Below are 16196 nucleotides of genomic sequence, written 5' to 3'. Positions count from 1 at the left end.
CCATGGTACTCCTTCCTCCTGCGCATGTCGGTCAAGCCACCCATTCCTCTTCCCCCACTCAGCAACCTCCTATCACAACGCCGGGGACAACTAATTCACCCTGACGTACATCATCTCCACCTGAGGGCCTGGCTGATCAATGGTTCTCTAATGCGGAGTTAACATATTTGGACCAAGTGCTCACTGTCTTGCTACACAGCAGAACACACAACACGCATACTACCTACCTGCAAAATGGAAATGGTTCACATCTTGGTGCACTGACAAACTTACCTCTCCAGTTTCTGCTTCACTCCCACTGATACTGGATTACCTGTTACACCTTAAAACATCTGGCCTCTCTCTATGAGCTCACTCAAGGTCCACCTCACAGCAGTCACCGCCTTCCACCAATGTTATGGTCTGTGCCCATCCAGTCACCAAAAGTTTCCTGAAGAGTATCCAGACGTTATACCCAGACGTGAAACCACCTGCTGCACCTTGGGATTTACACCTAGTCCTCAAAGCCCTGATGGATAAACCCTTTGAACCGATGGCTAACTGCTCCCTTCTCCACCTATCCATGAAGACCACCTTCCTCATAGCAATCACATCTGCCAGACGAGTAGGAGAAATGGGGGTGCTTATGGCAGACCCTCCGTATACTACATTCTTCCGCGAAAAGGTCACATGCCTCACGCATCCAAAGTTCTTACCTAAGATACACTCTTCCTTTCACCTCAATGAGCCTATACACCTCCCAACATTTTCCCCCAAACCTCACGCTAATGCCTTTGAAACAGCAATGCACGCTCTTGATGTTCACAGAGCATTATCCTTTTACCTGGAAAGAACAAAACTGTTTAGAAAACCCCCCAGACTTTTTGTCTCCTCTACTCAGCGCTCACAGGGAAATGCTATCTCTACACAGAGACTTTCCAACTGGATTGCTGATTGCATATGCCTTTGTTACCAACTCAGGCAAATGGGCCCTCCTACATCGATTAGGACACACTCTACCAGAGCTGTCTCCACCTCCACAGCCTTTCTCTGTAATGTTCCACTGTCTGACATATGCAAGGCAGCTACCTGGGCATCGAACCTTACCTTCACCAATCACTACGCTCTCATCCACACTGCAGCGTCCGACACCAGAATGGGTAGAGCTGTCTTGTCAGCAGCCTCCTTGTCCTTCTCGTCTGAAGTCCCAAGCATCCTAAGGGATACTGCTTTTCAGCCACCTGAAGTGGAGCACCCACAGGGACATCTCTCTCTCTCTCTCTCTCTCTCTCTCTCAGAGGAGGTTATTCACCCTGTGCAGTAACTGACGTTCTTTGAGATGAGTGTCCCTGTGGGTGCTCCACTACCCACCCTCCTCCCCTCTACTTCGTAATTCGTAACGCACTCCGTTGTAGAGAGGGAACTGAGGAGCCCGGGCTGTGCACGCGCTATTAAACACTGGCAGCTCAAGTGGCAGGCACAGCGCATCTGCAGCCCGTAGGGGTACTGCTGTAGAAATCTCTGATCAAAGGCGCTGGGACGCACCTTGACCTGAAGTGGAGCACCCACAGGGACGCTCATCTCGAAGAACGTCTGTTACTGCACAGGGTGAGTATCTTTCTTGCAGATGGCCCATCCAAGTACTGACCAGTTCACACTTAGCTTGGTTTGAAGTTTACCTTTAGGTTTCCCATAGATAGGCCCACTACAGTAGTAACTGTAAAAATTATAGGCAGTATTTGTAGTTTTTAGATGACCTACATTAAAACTCTGCATTCATTTTCCAGTGCTCTTCTTCAAACAAGGTTGGAAAACCAGAATAACAAAGCTGGATCAGATATAAACTCCTCTCAAAGAACGAATGAGCCATTCTTTCAATCTGGTAGAAATCGTGCTTTAATAATCACTGGTTCCTGGCTGGTACGTATAAAGCAGACTTTTCCCTTACTTCAATTTGGGGAATTTTCTGGGATACATAACAGGTCAAAGGCTAATAGTGCTGTAAATTGGAATCTTATGTTCCTTATCGTTAACTACTCCTTCATTCACTTGATTGCTACCCTGAAGCACCAGATGAAAGATATTTAACCTCTCTGCCTCAGTTTCCTCCATCTATAAAATGCCAAACTATAGAACTAGTCTTTGAAAAGGTAATAGATAAAGCAATAAAATATCTCTCATAATCTATCCACTTTAACCATCAAAGCAAAAAAGAATCTTCTGTAAAAAGAACAATCTAATGTTAGAATTATTCGTAATCAAGGGACTCTGAAAGTCTAGAGCTAAAGAAGAACCAGAAAGATGCAAAATTAGATCTTTCAAGCCCCAATGCGCTCTGAACAGACAGCAGGCATTACTTCATGATTGAAATACAGGAGGTCCCCGGTATATGTCTCCCCATTATCTGTTGTTTCGCATATCTGTTACTCATCAATAGGGGAACTTGTTCCGATTCACATCGGGCCCGATCTGCATATCCGTCATTTGCAGTACTGTACTATAGGTTTCAAACAAGGTATATGCTGGAGCACCGGAGCGGGGCAAGCCCCTGTGTCTCGACACAGCTCCCCGTCTGGAGCTCTGGAGCAGGGCAAGCCCCTGCCCCACAACCCCACTCTCCGGCAGGAGCACCGGGAGGAGCGGGACAAGCCCCCATCCCTGCTCCCCGGCAGGAGCTCCGGGCAGAGTGGGGAAGCCCCAGACATCGATCCCTGGAAGGAGCGCCAGGCTCCCATGTCGGGCGGAGTAGGGCAAGTCCCCGCTCCTGCTCCCCTGTTGGACATAGCAGGACAAGCCCCCATGCCCCAATCTCACTCCCTGGCAGGAGTCCCAGGCAGAGCAGGTCAAGCCCCGCGCATCAGGGTGGTGGTGGTGCGGAGTGTGGCGGTTCAGTGATGAGACAGAACACAGCTTTATGCAAGCAAGCAGGCTGGTCAGCGGAGATGGGCTGTTCTGCCCCCCCTGCCTTCCACCTTCTCCTTTTATTATATTTCTCCCCCTAAGCATTACACACTGCTACACAAAGGAATGTATGACGTTAATTCATATGCTTAATTACCATCCTCTAACTACTACAAACCTGGTTCTCAGGCCTTGAGCCCAGGCTAAAGAAACCTCCCACAGTTGCTGTCCAAACAATCAAGTTCTCAGGGTTCATATCTAGCCCTTGTCCTTGGATAGAGCAATGTGTGCATTGCTCCTAGGAAACAGTCAGGGTGTGCCCCGCCTGCTTCCAGGTGGAATAGCTAGACATTAACCCTTCATCTCCCCTTTTTTGTTTATTGAAGTTGGCCATCTCATGGTAGCCGCCAATTTGTTTTGTCATGCTATTTAACTCCCAGACAGACAAGGACATAACCTGGGGAGCTTTCCAGGGCAAAATTTTACAAAGTCTTAACAAGGCAGGAATACATTGTACACAGCAACAACAAAAAATAAGCCCAATGATTACAAACACAAAATAACCAAAAGCTTAACATCTGCAATATAATCATCTAAAAGGGGTACACTTCTTTTACTACAATTATAACCAGCAAAAGGCAATCTAAATATCATTCTACTAAGACAGCAAAGGGTGCCATCACTTAAATTTGCAGGAATATAATTAAAGGTGCATGAACCACAAGTAAAAACCCATCCTGATGGTAGGATGATATGGCCATAATTATATGAAACATTAACAGCATGGGAACAATTTAAAAGGGATTGAGAAATTTTTTGACAGCCCAATGGCACCTTTGTACTAGTGCAGTTAACTACACACGCACAGGTGACATTGTGAGCCCCGGCAGGGTACGGTGTGTGAAGGGATATAGCCGTGCGAGGCAGAATATAGTTGGCCGGGCCCCAATTAGCCATGCTAAAGTACTGGGAGAAAAGATTAGCATAAGCAAAGAGCAGTATCTTATTCTCCTTCGGGCTTGTAACGGGGGAGGCGCTTCCGAGCCAACCCCTACAGAAAATAGCAGGCACAAAAGGCACACAATCATCACAGAATTAGCAGTGATTTGGGCGAGAATCGCCACAAACAAAGTCTTAGGAGTTTCTGGCTGCTGATCTGCTGCCAGTTTTCGTTGAGCCGTGGCGACCAATGCTTTTACTGCTCCCCCTGTCACGGGCTGGCTTGGGACGTTACGCCTCCTCCGTTTCCGTCCCGCCGTTGTCGACTCGGGGGGCAACGCGGTCTCCTCCAAGGTCAGCTGAAACTCTGGTATGGGATTCGACAGCCCCTGGTGCCATGCCATGTTGTTTAAGTGCTGGTCGCACGCACCGGGCTGGAACCCACAACAGTCCTGCAGGGAGAGACACAGCAGCATATCCCCGACTCCAAGTGATTAGAGGTGCTGGGCCCAGCCACTGTGGATCGGGCAGCTGACGGTAAAAGACACGCGGTCTTTCCAGTACCTCAGATTTGTGAAAATGCCGATCCGCAGGGGTCTGCTGATCTGCATTCAGTGTTAAATTATTTAAAGTAAACAAGAGAATATACATCTGTTGTTGAATGTCTCCTAAGGTTCGGAGACGCAGCTCCCCTTGTTTTAATTGTTTATCTAGCAAGGTTTTGAGTGTGCGATTGGCACGTTCAACAATGGCTTGGCCCGTGGAATTATAAGGGATTCCGTGTTTAAGACGGACGTCCCAGCGGGCACAAAAGGTGGAGAGGGCTGCAGAGCAGTAGGCTGGGGCATTATCTGTTTTAACTTGGCAAGGGCGACCCATAACAGAAAAGCAGGCCAGCAAATGGTGAATAACTTTGTTAGTGGCTTCCCCACGTTGTGGGGTTGCCCAAAGGAAACCTGAATAAGTATCAACAGAAACATGTAAAAATGAATAGGGGCGGAATTGTGGTACATGAGTAACATCCATTTGCCACAGCTGATTTGCTGCGGTACCTCGGGGGTTAATGGCATAAGAAAAGGTAGGAGCAGCAGCAGCACAGTGGGGGCAGGAACGAACAATGGAACGTGCATGATCAGCAGGAATGTGAAACTGCCGGGCCAAAACAGAGGCAGACTGATGAAAAAAGGCATGGCTTTCAATGGGGTCAGAAAAAAGGGAATTTACCTGACCACGCAACGCGCGATCGGCGCGTGCATTGCCCTCAGTGAGTGGCCCAGGCAGAGGGGTATGACTGCGAATATGAGCAACAAAGTAAGGGAAATGACGAGTGGCAAGAAGGTGCTGTAAAGACAAAAACAGGCGAAGGAGGTCTGCATCAACCTGAGGGGTAATGAGGGCAAGGGGTAAATGATCAATTACCTGATAAACATAATGGGTATCCACAATTAAATTAAAGGGACAATCAGTAAAAAGTTGAAAGGCCAAAATAACAGCAGCCAATTCTGAACGCTGTGCAGAACGCTGAGGCAGTGTAAAACGAGAATGCCAACGAGGGGGGTCACCCAACTGATAAGTGACTACACCTCGGTGGGGAGAGCCATCAGATGTTAATATCGAGGGTGGTGTCTAACTTTGTAAGTAAATCACGGCCCCAAATATTGAGGTGGACAGGGAGCACAAAAGGGCGGATTGTAGCAAGGGCATGGCCTCCTGGTTTAGAGACCGTGACCCAAGACAAACTTTGGCGCCCGGGTTTGCTACCCCCAATCCCCCACAACTCTTTAGAAGGAACCGTTGGCCAACTAACCGGCCACTCCAGATCACGAATCACTGTAACATCAGCTCCAGTGTCCACCAGCCCTGTAAAAGGAACATCATTTAAGAGAAGTGTTAACTGAGGTTTCGAGGGGCGGACTGACATTGTCAGAGCAACAAGTGGAGAAGACGCGCTGTGAGACGGCGAGTGAGACAACGTCGATCCAAAGCCTCCTCCACCCCGAGTTCGATCCTCGGCAGCTGGCACCTGATAGGGGACTAAAATCAATTGTGCAATTGACCGTCCACGCGGGAGCGACTGTGGAAGATGAGTCCACACCTGAACCTTAATAATGCCAGTGTAATCAGCATCAATGACCCCTGGAATGACAAAAAAGCCCTGTTTCCCAGCATGTGAGCGAGGGAGAACAAGACCTACAAAGCCGGCAGGGAGAGGTCCCGTCACCTGTGTAGGTATGGCACAGACCTCCCCTGGCAGCCGAAAGTCAGTGTCCTCCTGCATGATCAAATCAAGCCCTGCACTTCCAGCAGTCGCTGCCCTCATAGAGTCTACGGATTCCAAGGCAGAGGAGCGATTGCCTGAGTAGGAAACACCCCCGTTTGGCCCTGGGTTCGGGGGGGACCCGTCGCGCGGTTTCCCGACCCTCTACGACACTGATTAGCCCAGTGATAACCTTTCCCACACTTGGGGCACTTCTTTGAGGGTCGGGCTGGTGCCTTAAATGAGCGGCACTCCCGCTGAAAATGACCCTCCTTTCCACAGCGGTAACAACGCTTCCCCTCCTTCCCGGTTTTTCTGAGGGCGGCAGCCAGAACTCCAGCCTTGTGGGCTTGTGTGCCAATGTTCTGGCACGCCCGCAGCATGTCTGAGAGCTCTAAAATACCAGAGACTTGTGCTGCCTGGAGAGCACGGCGGCAATCCTCATTTGCATTTTCAACTGCCAATTTTAACAGGAGCTCGTGAGCTGCCTCAGTGTTATCCACCTGTCGGAGGATAGCCTCCTGCAATCTGTTGGTAAAATCCAAAAAGGACTCTAAGGCACCCTGACGGATACTGACAAAGCTTTTGGTAGGCTTGCCTGAATCCGGGACCTTCTTGAAAGCATGCTGGGCACAGGTGGAGATAATGGGGAAGACGGCCTGAGGGAGTTGAGACTGCATCCCAATAGTAGCAAACTGGCCCTCCCCTGCCAAATGCTCATAAATGATACCTTGCTCTCTATATACCTGGGCTTGGCGTTCTGCCATCTGCCGATACTCACTAAGCCAAATAACATACTGACTGGGTGACAACATCATGCGCAGCAGCGTTTTCCAATCCTCAGGGATTAGGGAGTACCCAGCACCCATCCCTTCAATGAGACCACGCACAAAGGTGCTAGTCAGGCCAAATTCACGAATTGCTTTCTTTACCTCTCTAACCACCGAGTATGGCAGAGTGGTCCAGGTGCCCACAGGGTTGCCCTGGTCATCATTCTGCCAGGTCACCGGGCAAACGGAGACCAGATCAGCCAGCTCCTCTGCTGTAAGATCTGATCGAGCTTTCGCTGCGTGAACCATTTGTTGCACCAGCGAAAGCTTCTGAGCAGATGCAGATGACTCTCCGGGGGGCCCCATGGGGGGAGGGTGATCACACACCGGCTCCGGTGGGGAAGGCCAGGGAGGCGGTGGTAATAGAGGCACTGGGGGCGAAGCAGGGGGAGGGATGGCTGCAGGAGCGGACGGGGGTGGCAGGATCGGCAGCTCCTCTGTTGGGGCTGGAGAGGGCCTTTCCGAGGCGAAACGCTGTGTCGCATCGCCAGGAGGGGGGATGGCTGCAGGGGCGGACGGGGGCGGCGAGAGCACCAGCCTCGCGAGGGAGGGTCTGTCCGAGGCGACACGCTGTACCACGTCGCGGCAGAGGTGCCAGGCATGTAAAGCCTGCACGGGTGCCCGAGGCTCTTTGTGCAATGTCTGGCCCAATCGCTCCCAGTCCGCTAGCTTAAGGCTTCCAGCTTCAGGATACCACGGGCACTTGGCACGCACCTCCTGTAGCAGGAGAGTGAGTTCTCGAGCCGGGCAGTCATGCTGAGCCTTACGCAGCAAATACTGCAGCTCATTACGGTGTTGCACTTGCAAAGCAGAGAGGGAGCTTCCCATACTTACCACAATGAAAAATACTCACCGGGATCCACGAAGTGGATGAGTGACGTGTCTGAAACCCTTGCCGGGCGAGGTGAGTGCTGAGGGCCCCACGTTTGGGCGCCAGTTGTTGTGGTTCAGTGATGAGACAGAACACAGCTTTATGCAAGCAAGCAGGCTGGTCAGCGGAGATGGGCTGTTCTCCCCCCCCCTGCCTTCCACCTTCTCCTTTTATTATATTTCTCCCCCTAAGCATTACACACTGCTACACAAAGGAATGTATGACGTTAATTCATATGCTTAATTACCATCCTCTAACTACTACAAACCTGGTTCTCAGGCCTTGAGCCCAGGCTAAAGAAACCTCCCACAGTTGCTGTCCAAACAATCAAGTTCTCAGGGTTCATATCTAGCCCTTGTCCTTGGATAGAGCAATGTGTGCATTGCTCCTAGGAAACAGTCAGGGTGTGCCCCGCCTGCTTCCAGGTGGAATAGCTAGACATTAACCCTTCAGCGGAGAGTGTGGAGGTACAGGGGGCACACATTTTTACGGGGACCCCCCCATTTTTCTGGGAGCCCCTGGCCAGAGCATCTATCATTTGTTTCTCTCTCTCCCCCTCCCCCCAAGGGCGCTGGAGGGGGGGAGAAGCTGCCAGATCGCTCCTACCCCTCCGCCCCCCCATCATTACTTGTCCACCCTGGCGCCCACCCAAGTGTCCCCTCCTGCCTACGCCACTGCTGACATACTTAGATTTGTCATTTCAGTATTCATGGCCCTTTTCAAGAACACAACCCCGACGTATACTGGGGACCCACTGCAGAGGGTATGTTTGAGAGCAAAAGTGTGAACAAAGTGTCAGGAATAAAAGGAAGCTCATATGGTACCTTGTACTGTGGTCTAATGTTTTAAGAGTTCAGAAAACACTGAAGGACTTTCAGTAAAGAAGTGACGGGTTGGCAATCCAAGTATTGGTGAGAATCCTATTGGCAGAATTCTATATAAACCAGAGTGGGAGGAGATAGATGAGCAAATAACAAATCTAAAATTATTCGGTTTAGAAGTGACTATTAATCCATGTATAAATCTGTGTCTCAACTGGATAACATAAATCAAAACCCAAAGGTTATACCTGAAATGATGAGCTTCACTGTCTTGCTAATATTAGGCTTCAGAGGGAGCTCAGAATTTTTAGTAACTTCACCAGTACAAATCACTGCATTTGATGATGACAGCTTGGTGTTCTGGGTGATCACATTTTCCATCCCCCCCCCCCCACCCCCCGCAAAAAAAACCACCTTTATACCACAGAAACTAATATTATTCTTCAAAACGAATTGGCTGAAGATAGAAAAAGGATTTTTTCCATTAGTTTCTGCAAGACGTATTACAATATAAGAAGTTCTACCAAAACCTACCACATTCACTGTCCCCTTTTTCTTCAGAGAAGTTTTATTCGGGTGGTATTACAAAAGTGCACATAATGCAGCTGAGAGTCAAGGTATTTCAGACTTTAAAAATGTTATGAGAGCAGTCCTTAGAACACTCTATCTTTAAATAGCGAAGAAAGGACAATAATTACTTTCTCTTTGATTATCCAGAATGAAATCCTTTTAGAAAAGAAGAAGAAGAAGAAGAAGAAACTTCTAAAACTGAAATTTCCCAGAACAGCGGAAGAGAGAGAAAAGCAAAGTCAGAGTAAAAGGAGAGCTGATGTTAACAAAGAACAGCAACAAAGAAACTTTGTAGACTTGGCATGCGAGTGCAGTGCTGTGATCTGCTGCCGCGTAACTCCCAAACAGAAGGCCATGGTGGTGGAGCTGGTGAAGAAATATAAGAAAGCTATAACTTTGGCTATTGGGGATGGTGCCAATGATGTAAACATGATCAAAAGTAAGTCATCTATAAAACTTCACTGGCTATTTGTTTTTTGTTTTTGCTTTTGAAGGTCTTGCATCACTTTATTAGAAAGTGCTATTTTCCCCAAGTTCAAGCAGTCTTTTTAATAATTGAAGTAGCTGTTTAGATACATAAAGAATAATTTGGGTCCGGAGAAATTTACAGTAGAGAATGGGAATTGTTAAATGATTCTATAAGCTGGAGCGTTACTGTGCATCTTTATTTGTTGAATAATATATCTTGTTTTAATAAAACCTTGCTTATTCAACGTGGTGCTCTTTCTTTTTGTTTTTTTATTTAATGTAGCTGCTCATATTGGTGTTGGAATTAGTGGACAAGAAGGCATGCAAGCAGTCATGTCGAGTGACTATTCTTTTGGACAATTCAGATACCTGCAAAGATTACTATTAGTTCATGGCCGATGGTCCTATATAAGGATGTGCAAGTTCCTACGATATTTCTTCTACAAAAACTTTGCATTTACGCTAGTACACTTCTGGTACTCGTTCTTCAATGGCTATTCTGCCCAGGTAAGAGAAGTGCTTTTCTAACATGAACTAGATAAACTTACTTTTTGCCAAAACAAAATAATGGAGACATTACATCGTATTAAGTGATGATGTAATTTAAGTGAACAGCATTAAAGGAAGCAGCCTTTCATGTTTGAGCCTTTCGTATCACTGTGGTGGAATTCATACTTACTCTATTACTCATGCCTTGGAAAGCTGTTAACCTCCAGCTATAGTGCTATTGGTATCTTAATCTTCGCTAATTTAACTTTTTTCTCATCAAAGTAGTTTATCATGTGTGCAGAAAAAAATATGGATATAGTAAATAATAAGAATTCCATGTACACTTGGCTGTTACAACATAAAGCTGGAAATCAATAGCATGACTGAACCATGAACGTTGTTTCTCTCCCACCACGTCGTCTGGTAATCTCAGTCTCTCAGTTTAGTTATTTGTGAAATACCCCATCCCCTCTACCCTCTTTAAAAGGCCCGGAAGGGTCAACTAGCTGCAGCACAACTTGGGCTTTGCAAGTTTTATCTAATAAGATATTTTTGTCCCAGACTTTAGAGAATTTTGGTTCTATTTTTCTAAACAATTAATAGCTTGGGAATGCATGTTAGTAGCCAGAACTGTTGAAAAAGCTATTACTGTGGAAAAAACGGTTACTCACCTTTGTTGTTCTGCGAGATGTGTTGCTCATATCCATTCCAATTAGGTGCACACCGCGTGCACAGCCATTAGAAAGATTTTCCCCTATCAGCATCCGTCAGGTCAGCTGTGGAGTCCCCTAGAGTGGCATCTCCATGGTGCTCAACATATGACCCTGCTGACCCAGTGCTCCTTCAGTTCCTTCCTGCCGGTTACTCCAACAGAGGGGAAGGGGGGCAGGTTTGGAATAGATATGAGCAACACATCTCGAAGAACAACAGTTACAAAGGTGAGTATCTGTTTTTTCTCCTTCGAGTGCTTGCTCATATCGATTCCAATTAGGTGACTCCCAAGCTTTACCTAGGTGGTGGGGTCAGAGTTAAGGAATGTTGATTGTAGCACTGCTCTACCGAAAGCCATGCCGGATGATGGTGTAGTGCAAGGCAAAGGTATGCACCGAGAACCAAGTCACTGCCCTGCATACTGGACCAGGAATGCCGCTGATGAGGCTTGGGCCCTAGTGGAGTGCGCAGTAAGAGCTAGGGTCGGCACCCTGGCCTGCTCATAGCAAGTGTGGATGAAGGATGTGATCCAGGAGGATATTCCTTGAGAGGAGACCGGGAGGCCTTTCATCCAGTCCACCACCGCAACGAATAGCTGGGTCGATTTCCTGAATGGCTTGGTGCGCTCTATGTAGGAAACTAGGGCTCTGTGGACATTGAGGGAATGCAGCATGAGGTTTCGGGTAAAAGACAGGCAGGAAAATGTCCTGGCTGGTGTGAAAGGCCAACACCACCTTGGGGAGAAAGGCTGGGTGCAGTCTGCATTGAACCTTATCCCTGTGGAAGACCGTGTAAGGCGGTTCCGAGGTGAGGGCCTTCAGCTCGGAGACGCATCTTGCTGACGTAATGGCGACCAGGAAAGCTGTCTTCCAGGAAAGATACAGGAGGGAGCATGTGGCCAGCGGTTCGAAGAGGGGCCCCATGAGCCTTGAAAGGATCAGGTTAAGGTCCCATGTAGGGATAGGCTGCCAGATCTGAGGATAGAGACAGTCTTGAGAAAGCGACCAACCATTAGGTTGGCAAAGACAGAGTGGCCAGACGCGCCCGGGTGGAAGGCTGAGATGGCAGCAAGGTGAATCCTCATGGAGGACGCCGCCAGGCCTTGTTGTGTCAGGTGCAAGAGGTACTCCAAAATGAGGGGCACCAGAGCTTGGAGCGGGGGGTGTGCGGCTCTGGTCACACCAATATGAAAACCTTTTCCACTTTGCCAGGTACGTGGCTTCCTGCTGCCCAGCAGGACCTTTCTTACTGGGTCCAAACACAGAAGCTCCGTGGGGTTCAGCCATGCAGCTTCCAAGCCGTGAGGTGGAGGGACCATAGGTCAGGATGACAGAGGCGACTGAGGTTCTGAGTTAGCTGGTCGGGGAGAAGAGGCAACATGACTGGATCATCCACCAGCAACTCTAGCAGCATGGTGTACCAGTGCTGGCAAGGCCACACTGGAGCTACCAGAATCACTCTCGCCCCGTCACTGTGGATCTTGAGCAGGACTTTGTGCACAAGAGGGAACAGAGGAAAGGCATAGAGCAGGTGACCAGACCAAGGAAGCAGGAATGCATCCGTGAGGGAGCCTGGGCTGCAACCCTGGAAGGAACAGAACGCTGGCTCTTCCTGTTGCTGTGGGTGGCGAACAGGTCGACCTGGGGAAACCCCCACCTTTGGAAGATGGGGTGGACTACATCTAGTCAGAGAGACCACTTCTGTGAGTGGAAGGACCTGCTGAGGCGGTCTGCCAGCATGTTCTGGATCCTAGGAAGAAAGGATGTGACCAGGTGAACGGAGCGGGCTATGCAGAATTCCCACAGCCAAATGGCTTCCTGGCAGAAAGGGGACGAAAGGGCCCCCCCTTGCTTGTTGATGTAGAACATGGCCATGGTGTTGTCCGTGAAAACCACCACACAGCAACATTGCAGTTGTGCCTGAAAGGTTTGGCAAACAAGGCGTACCGCCATCAGCTCCCTGATGTTGATATGGAGGGAGAGCTCGGCCCGAGACCACAGGCCCTGAGTCTGAAGGTTCCCCAGATGTGCTCCCCACCCCGTAGCTGACACATCCATGACAAGGGACAAGGAAGGATGGGGGCTGTGGAAGGGGACTACCCCTGCACACCACTCGGGGGTCGAACCACCAGTGGAGGGAGGTGAGGACCCGCTCCAAGACACTGATCACCCAATTCAGGCTGTTGCACCCTGGGCTGTAGACTGAGGTGAGCTACACTTGTAATGGCTGGAACTGGATCCTGGAGTGCCAGGCCACGTATGTACAGGAAGCCATGTGGCCGAGGAGACTCGGGCATCCCCTTGCTGTTAAAGTCGGGAATCACCGAAGGCCTTGAATGATGCCCGTGATAGCTTGGAAATGGGAGTTTGGTAGGAGGGTCTGTGCCTGAACGGAGTCCAGCACTGCCCTGATGAATTTGATCCTCTGGGTCAGTTCTTGGGTCGACTTCGCTACGTTGAGGAGGGGACCCAGCCGTTCAAATGTAAACCTGACGAGGGGCAGGTCTACAACCTCCCTCCCGGCGCTTCCCCGGCGCAGCACTTGTGACATGCCAGGCTCCTCCGGCGCCAGGTGAAACCTGCCTGCGGCTGCGGCAGGACTGTGAAGCTCCGGTGCCAAGGCTTCAGGCTTCCAGTTGCCTGCCTCTCATATGGCACTGTTCGGCACCATGACGGAAGCAGTGCCGACACATGCTGACATGCCTGACACCCCCGCAGGCTGTTGTTGCTTTCCCGGCACCGACACCCGCTGAGCTGGCCGGCAGTGAAACAATGCTTGGGACACTGGTGCAGAGGAACTTTTCTTCACAGCAGATTCCTCTTGCGCAGCCCTCACCTCACAGAGGAGCTCCAGCACTGCAATTTACAGAGTGAATTTACAGACCTGCTGGTATCACCTATCTTGCAGTCACCTCTACTCAATGCCTACTTCTCTCCAAATGCTCAGTCAGGGTCCGGACAGCCTTCCTCCAGTGATGAGGAAGCTGGACTGCAGGGGGAATTTTCACCATATCAAATCTCCCATCCTCAGACCCCAATCAATAGAGGTAATAGAAAAATTATCTCATCCTACTCTCAGGCTCCTGCCCCGTGGTGTGTAAATTCCTGGATAGCACCACCTATGCCCTTCCCCACCACAGTGGCAATATTGGGCCCCATGGGCATCTTATCCTTGAGCCCACACTTGCTATGTCACCTCTACCAACCACGACACCTGTCCAGCACTGCCAGCTGACGAACCTGCCGCTGACGAACCTTCCACTGACGTAAGACACCAGGCAGCACCATCACAACTGCAGGATCAGTCACAACCTGCCTCAAACCCAGTAGACCCAGTTGTTACGCCTGATGAAGCCTTACTTCCCCCCCCCACAACTTCTGATGATTTCTCAAAATGTAAAGACCTTTTGAAAAGAGTTGCCAGTCAGTTAAGAATTAACTTGGAGGAGGTTCCTGAACAGCAGCATGAGTTAACGGACATCCTGCAGCCCTCTTCTTCTTCTAGGATTGCCTTACCGATCAACACAGCCCTTTTGGAACCTGCTAAGGCCATCTGGCAGACCCCTGCTGCAAGCCTACCTACCTGTAAAGGAGCGGACCGCAAGTACTTCATCCCTTCCAAGCGCTCTGAATTCCTTTTCACTCATCCAGCACCAAACTCGCTGTGAGTAGATGCAGTCAACCAAAAGACAAAACACCAATTTCCCCACTCCACCCCATCCAACAAGGACAGTAAGCGATTAGATCTGCTTGGACGTAAAGTATATGCATCTTCCATGTTACAATTTCGCATTGCTAATTATACTGCCGTTCTGGCAAAATATGACCACAAAAATTACAACAAATTCATGGACTTCATTGATGACATTCTGGAAGAAAAGAAACAACAATTCACAGCTCTAGTTTCCAAGGGATAAATCATCTCATGTACCGCTCTTCAAGCCGCCCTCGATGCAGCCAACACTGCAGCAAGATACACTGCTCCAGCAGTGGTCATGCGCCAAGGTTCCTGGCTATCCTCCTCTTCCTTTCCTCGAGAGGTCCAGAATACCATTGAAGATCTTCCCTTCTGCAACAAATCCTACCAGCATCCACACTACCCTGCATATACCCAGCAATTCCATAGATTACATGAGCAACAGCAACAATGCTAGAGACCCAGATACCAGCATCACCGTCCCAATTCCTCGGCGTCTCAACCCCCTCCGACTAATAAGCAGATTTGAAGCCTTGGTTGAGGGTTTAGAAAACAATGTTCCCACTTCAGCGCTCACACCACATGTCCCTATTTTTGGACACCGTCTGTGACCATTCTCCCATCAAAGGCAGAACGTTACCACCGACAAGTGGGTTATAGAGGTAGTCACAACTGGCTATTCGATACCTTTCTTATCCTTGCTTCCTACCCACTCCCCCACCCTCCCCGTGCCTCTTCAGGGACCCCTCTCATGAGCAACTGCTCATCCAAGAAGTACAACCTCTCTTTCTATTGGGAGCAGTGGAACTTGTGCCCAAACGACACAGAGGGAAGGGGTTTTGTTCTCATTATTTCTTAACAAAAAAGAAAACCGGGGGATGGCAACCGATCTTCGACCTCAGGCAGCTCAACAAATTTATCAAAAAGCAAAAGTTCAAAATGGTTACCCACACCACCATAATCCCAGCGCTTGAGCAGGGTGACTGGTTTTCAGCCCTCGACCTACAGGACGCCTATTTTCATGTGACTATACATCCGGCCCACAGACGTTTCCTTTGTTTTACAGCTTGACACATTTTCAGTACAGGGTGCTACCCTTCGGCCTATCCACCGCCTTCCATGTTTTTTCCAAGATCCTAGCCATAGTCGCTGCCTACCTCAGGAAACAAGGAGTCATAATTTTTCCTTACCTTGACGATTGTCTCCTCAAAACTTCAATGTTCGACGAAGAGCTTCAATTCACACAGCTCACTGTCGATTGTTTTCCAATCCCTCGGCTTACAAATAAAAACAAATCCATATTATCTCCTACCCAGCACCTGGAGTTCATAGGAACATACCTCGATTCCCGGACAGGAATAGCATCTCTCCCACCCAATCGCTTCAACACCATAAAATTATTGGCAACGAAACTCCACAACGGTCTTCAGGTCACTGCTCGATACTGTCTACAACTACTAGGTCACATGGTCTCGTGCACTTTCATAGTCCAAAACACACGACTATACATGAGGTGCTTCCAAGCTCAGTTGGTCATGGTTTACAGACCGAATATGCATGCTCTAAACAAGCCTCTATCCATATCTTTCAGAGTCAAAGACTCTCTCCTATGGTGGACAGTTCCCTCCAATCTCTGGTCTGGAGTCCCCTTTCTTCAGGATGCT

The 16196-nt window shown here is 49.1% G+C and overlaps 2 protein-coding genes and 1 long non-coding RNA gene across 3 annotated transcripts in view; 1 reads left to right on the top strand and 2 right to left on the bottom strand.

Annotated features, from left to right (window-relative positions):
• ATP8B1 (ATPase phospholipid transporting 8B1) overlaps window positions 1-16196 on the top strand; it is a 145045-nt gene that overhangs the window by 110869 nt on the left and 17980 nt on the right. Inside the window, exons 21-23 of the mRNA XM_073343620.1 lie at window positions 1767-1899; window positions 9316-9607; window positions 9920-10143. Coding sequence (XP_073199721.1) covers window positions 1767-1899; window positions 9316-9607; window positions 9920-10143 — 649 coding nt within the window. The remainder of the gene's footprint in view (window positions 1-1766; window positions 1900-9315; window positions 9608-9919; window positions 10144-16196) is intronic.
• Window positions 2891-7766, bottom strand: LOC140911163 (endogenous retrovirus group K member 21 Gag polyprotein-like). Its single transcript, XM_073343621.1, has 2 exons — window positions 5627-7766; window positions 2891-4271 (listed from the first exon to the last, which is right to left on the bottom strand). Exon 1 carries the CDS (start codon window positions 7732-7734, stop codon window positions 6145-6147), a length of 1590 nt encoding a protein of 529 aa, XP_073199722.1. The 5' UTR covers window positions 7735-7766; the 3' UTR covers window positions 2891-4271; window positions 5627-6144.
• On the bottom strand, window positions 2891-7817 carry LOC140911164 (uncharacterized). Its single transcript, XR_012158845.1, has 2 exons — window positions 7760-7817; window positions 2891-5679 (listed from the first exon to the last, which is right to left on the bottom strand). It is a non-coding gene; the product is annotated as an uncharacterized lncRNA (long non-coding RNA).

Source organism: Lepidochelys kempii, chromosome 5 (genome assembly GCF_965140265.1).
Source record: "Lepidochelys kempii isolate rLepKem1 chromosome 5, rLepKem1.hap2, whole genome shotgun sequence".
Lineage (NCBI taxonomy): Eukaryota > Metazoa > Chordata > Testudines > Cheloniidae > Lepidochelys > Lepidochelys kempii.
The sequence above is the reverse complement of the archived record's forward strand: the minus strand, read 5'-3'. Positions and strand labels throughout refer to the sequence as shown.

Bases quoted from the DNA above. Each gene is read 5' to 3' on its own strand.
- LOC140911163 (XM_073343621.1), bottom strand. From the start codon at position 7,734: ATGGGAAGCTCCCTCTCTGCTTTGCAAGTGCAACACCGTAATGAGCTG.